Source organism: Bison bison, unplaced genomic scaffold (assembly GCF_000754665.1).
Source record: "Bison bison bison isolate TAMUID 2011002044 unplaced genomic scaffold, Bison_UMD1.0 scf7180017862242, whole genome shotgun sequence".
In the NCBI taxonomy this organism is placed as follows: Eukaryota; Metazoa; Chordata; class Mammalia; order Artiodactyla; family Bovidae; genus Bison; species Bison bison.
The window spans coordinates 77,504-79,353 of NW_011492814.1; the positions used below are offsets into that span (position 1 = coordinate 77,504).

Sequence of the window (1,850 nt, forward strand, 5' to 3'; positions counted from 1 at the left end):
TGGACTTCTCCGGGGGGCTGCGGGGAGGACGGGTGTGGGGCTCTGGGGCCCTAGGCCTTGGCTGACCCGGGAGTTTGGGCTTCAGACAGACCAGGTGGCCTGGTGGATGGATGGACAGACGGTCTGAGGCAGGCCCAGGCTGGGGCGGGGGAGAGGGCCAAGAGGGAGCAGCGAAGAGCAGGAGGTGTGGGCCGGGGGCCCGGGTCTTTTCTCCGGCACACGTGCAGTGAGCCCGGAGCCCTGCGGGGCTGGGGCCGCGCGGCCTGCAGTGACCACCGCGCCCGTGTGCTTGGCCAGGTTCAACGACGAGGTGAAGCACATTAAGGTGGTGGAGAAGGACAGCTGGGTCCACATCACAGAAGCCAAGAAATTTGAGAGCCTCTTGGTACGTGCGTGGTCCTGGGGAGCTCCCACTGGCCCATCCCCGAAGGTGGGAGGAGGGCCTAGGTCTCCCACTGAGGCCACCCCGGGGAGGAGCCCAGCAAGTGTCCTGCAGGCCAGGCTCCCAGTGGGGAGGGCCCAGCAAGTGTCCCCCACCGCTGGGCTAGGGGCTGCTCTTCTATGGTGGGGTCGGGGGGTGCTTCCAGTGTGAGAAAGATCCAGGAAAGCTGGTCTGTAAGGCACCTTGGGACCGGTAAGGCAGCTCCCAGGTCAGCACCTCTGTCCCCCAAACCCTGAGGTGGACAGCAGGGTCACCAGCCTCCCACAGCGCGTTCACGCCGAGCCTCTGCGGGAGCCAGAAACCGAGGCCCAGGGAGGCTGCATCCAGGTCTGGCTGCCGGCCGGCCGGACTCACGCACACGGGGCTTCCGGTGCCTGCCCCCGCCTCGCCCAGAACTGTCCCGGCCCAGCCAGAAAGCCATAAATACATGAACAGTCCTCCTTAAAATGATTTAAAGTTAGACCCAGTGTTTCTTTGCTCAATCACACGTGTTGCGTGTGTGGAGACCGTCTAACCCGAGCACGTGGGCTCTCAGACGTCCCACTGTGGCCGCAGGAAAGCCCACGGTAAAAGGGAAAGTGCCCCACAACGTGCCCCCAACCCTGACGTTCTTGTTTCAGGGTGAGTCCCCCCAGCCTGGAGTGGAGCCCAGGCGTGGTTTATGGGTTCCTTTTCCAGACAATGCCACTGTTCACATGGACCCAACCTTAGTTTACCTCTGGGCACAGTGAACACTCACCAGGGGGACGGCCCTCTCTCTTCCAGCCCCGCTGTAGCTGCACGGCACTCAGTCACGTGGATATGCTGTGCATTCTAGAAGCACTTCCCTGCTGTTGGGTGGGTGGGGGTTTCTGATTTTTTCCTGTTGTGAAGAGTGTTGCAGGGCGTGTCTGTGGCCATCCGTCCTGGCCTTCTTCCCGCGGCTCTTCCTTTAGAAATGTTTGGGAGAGAAATTGCAGGATCAAAAGTCTTTGCCATACTGACCGCGCCCCGCCCCCTGTCTGGGAGCTGAGGTCGGGGGCGGCTAGGAGGAGGGGCAGAAGCGGGGCAGGGCTCCCGGGAGGACTGCCTGGAGGCGGAGGCAGCAGTGCCACGTGCATCCTGCAGGAGCTGGTGGAGTACTACCAGTACCACTCGCTCAAGGAGAGCTTCAAGCAGCTGGACACCACACTCAAGTACCCGTACAAGGCCTGGGAACGCACAGCCTCCAGGGCCTCCAGCCGCTCCCCAGGTAACGCCCCTTCCAGGAAGGCTTCCGGTGGACCTCCCTGACCTAGGCCCGAGCCCCTTCCCGATTCCCGCCCCTGGGAGGGGTGGCCCAGGTCCCCCAGCTCTTCGCCAGCACCGTGCCTAGCCAGGGTGCCCGGGCAGCCCCATGTGACCGGTCGGGAGTGCCAGCTCTGAATCG

General features: G+C 63.5%; 1 protein-coding gene across 1 annotated transcript in view; it reads left to right on the forward strand.

Annotated features, from left to right (window-relative positions):
- The window catches only part of VAV2 (vav 2 guanine nucleotide exchange factor), a gene marked incomplete at its 5' end in the record, with an annotated part of 44,690 nt that overhangs the window by 35,989 nt on the left and 6,851 nt on the right, over positions 1-1,850 (forward strand). Inside the window, 2 exons of the mRNA XM_010832765.1 lie at positions 298-385; positions 1,550-1,673. Of these exons, the coding sequence (XP_010831067.1) occupies positions 298-385; positions 1,550-1,673 (212 nt within the window). The remainder of the gene's footprint in view (positions 1-297; positions 386-1,549; positions 1,674-1,850) is intronic.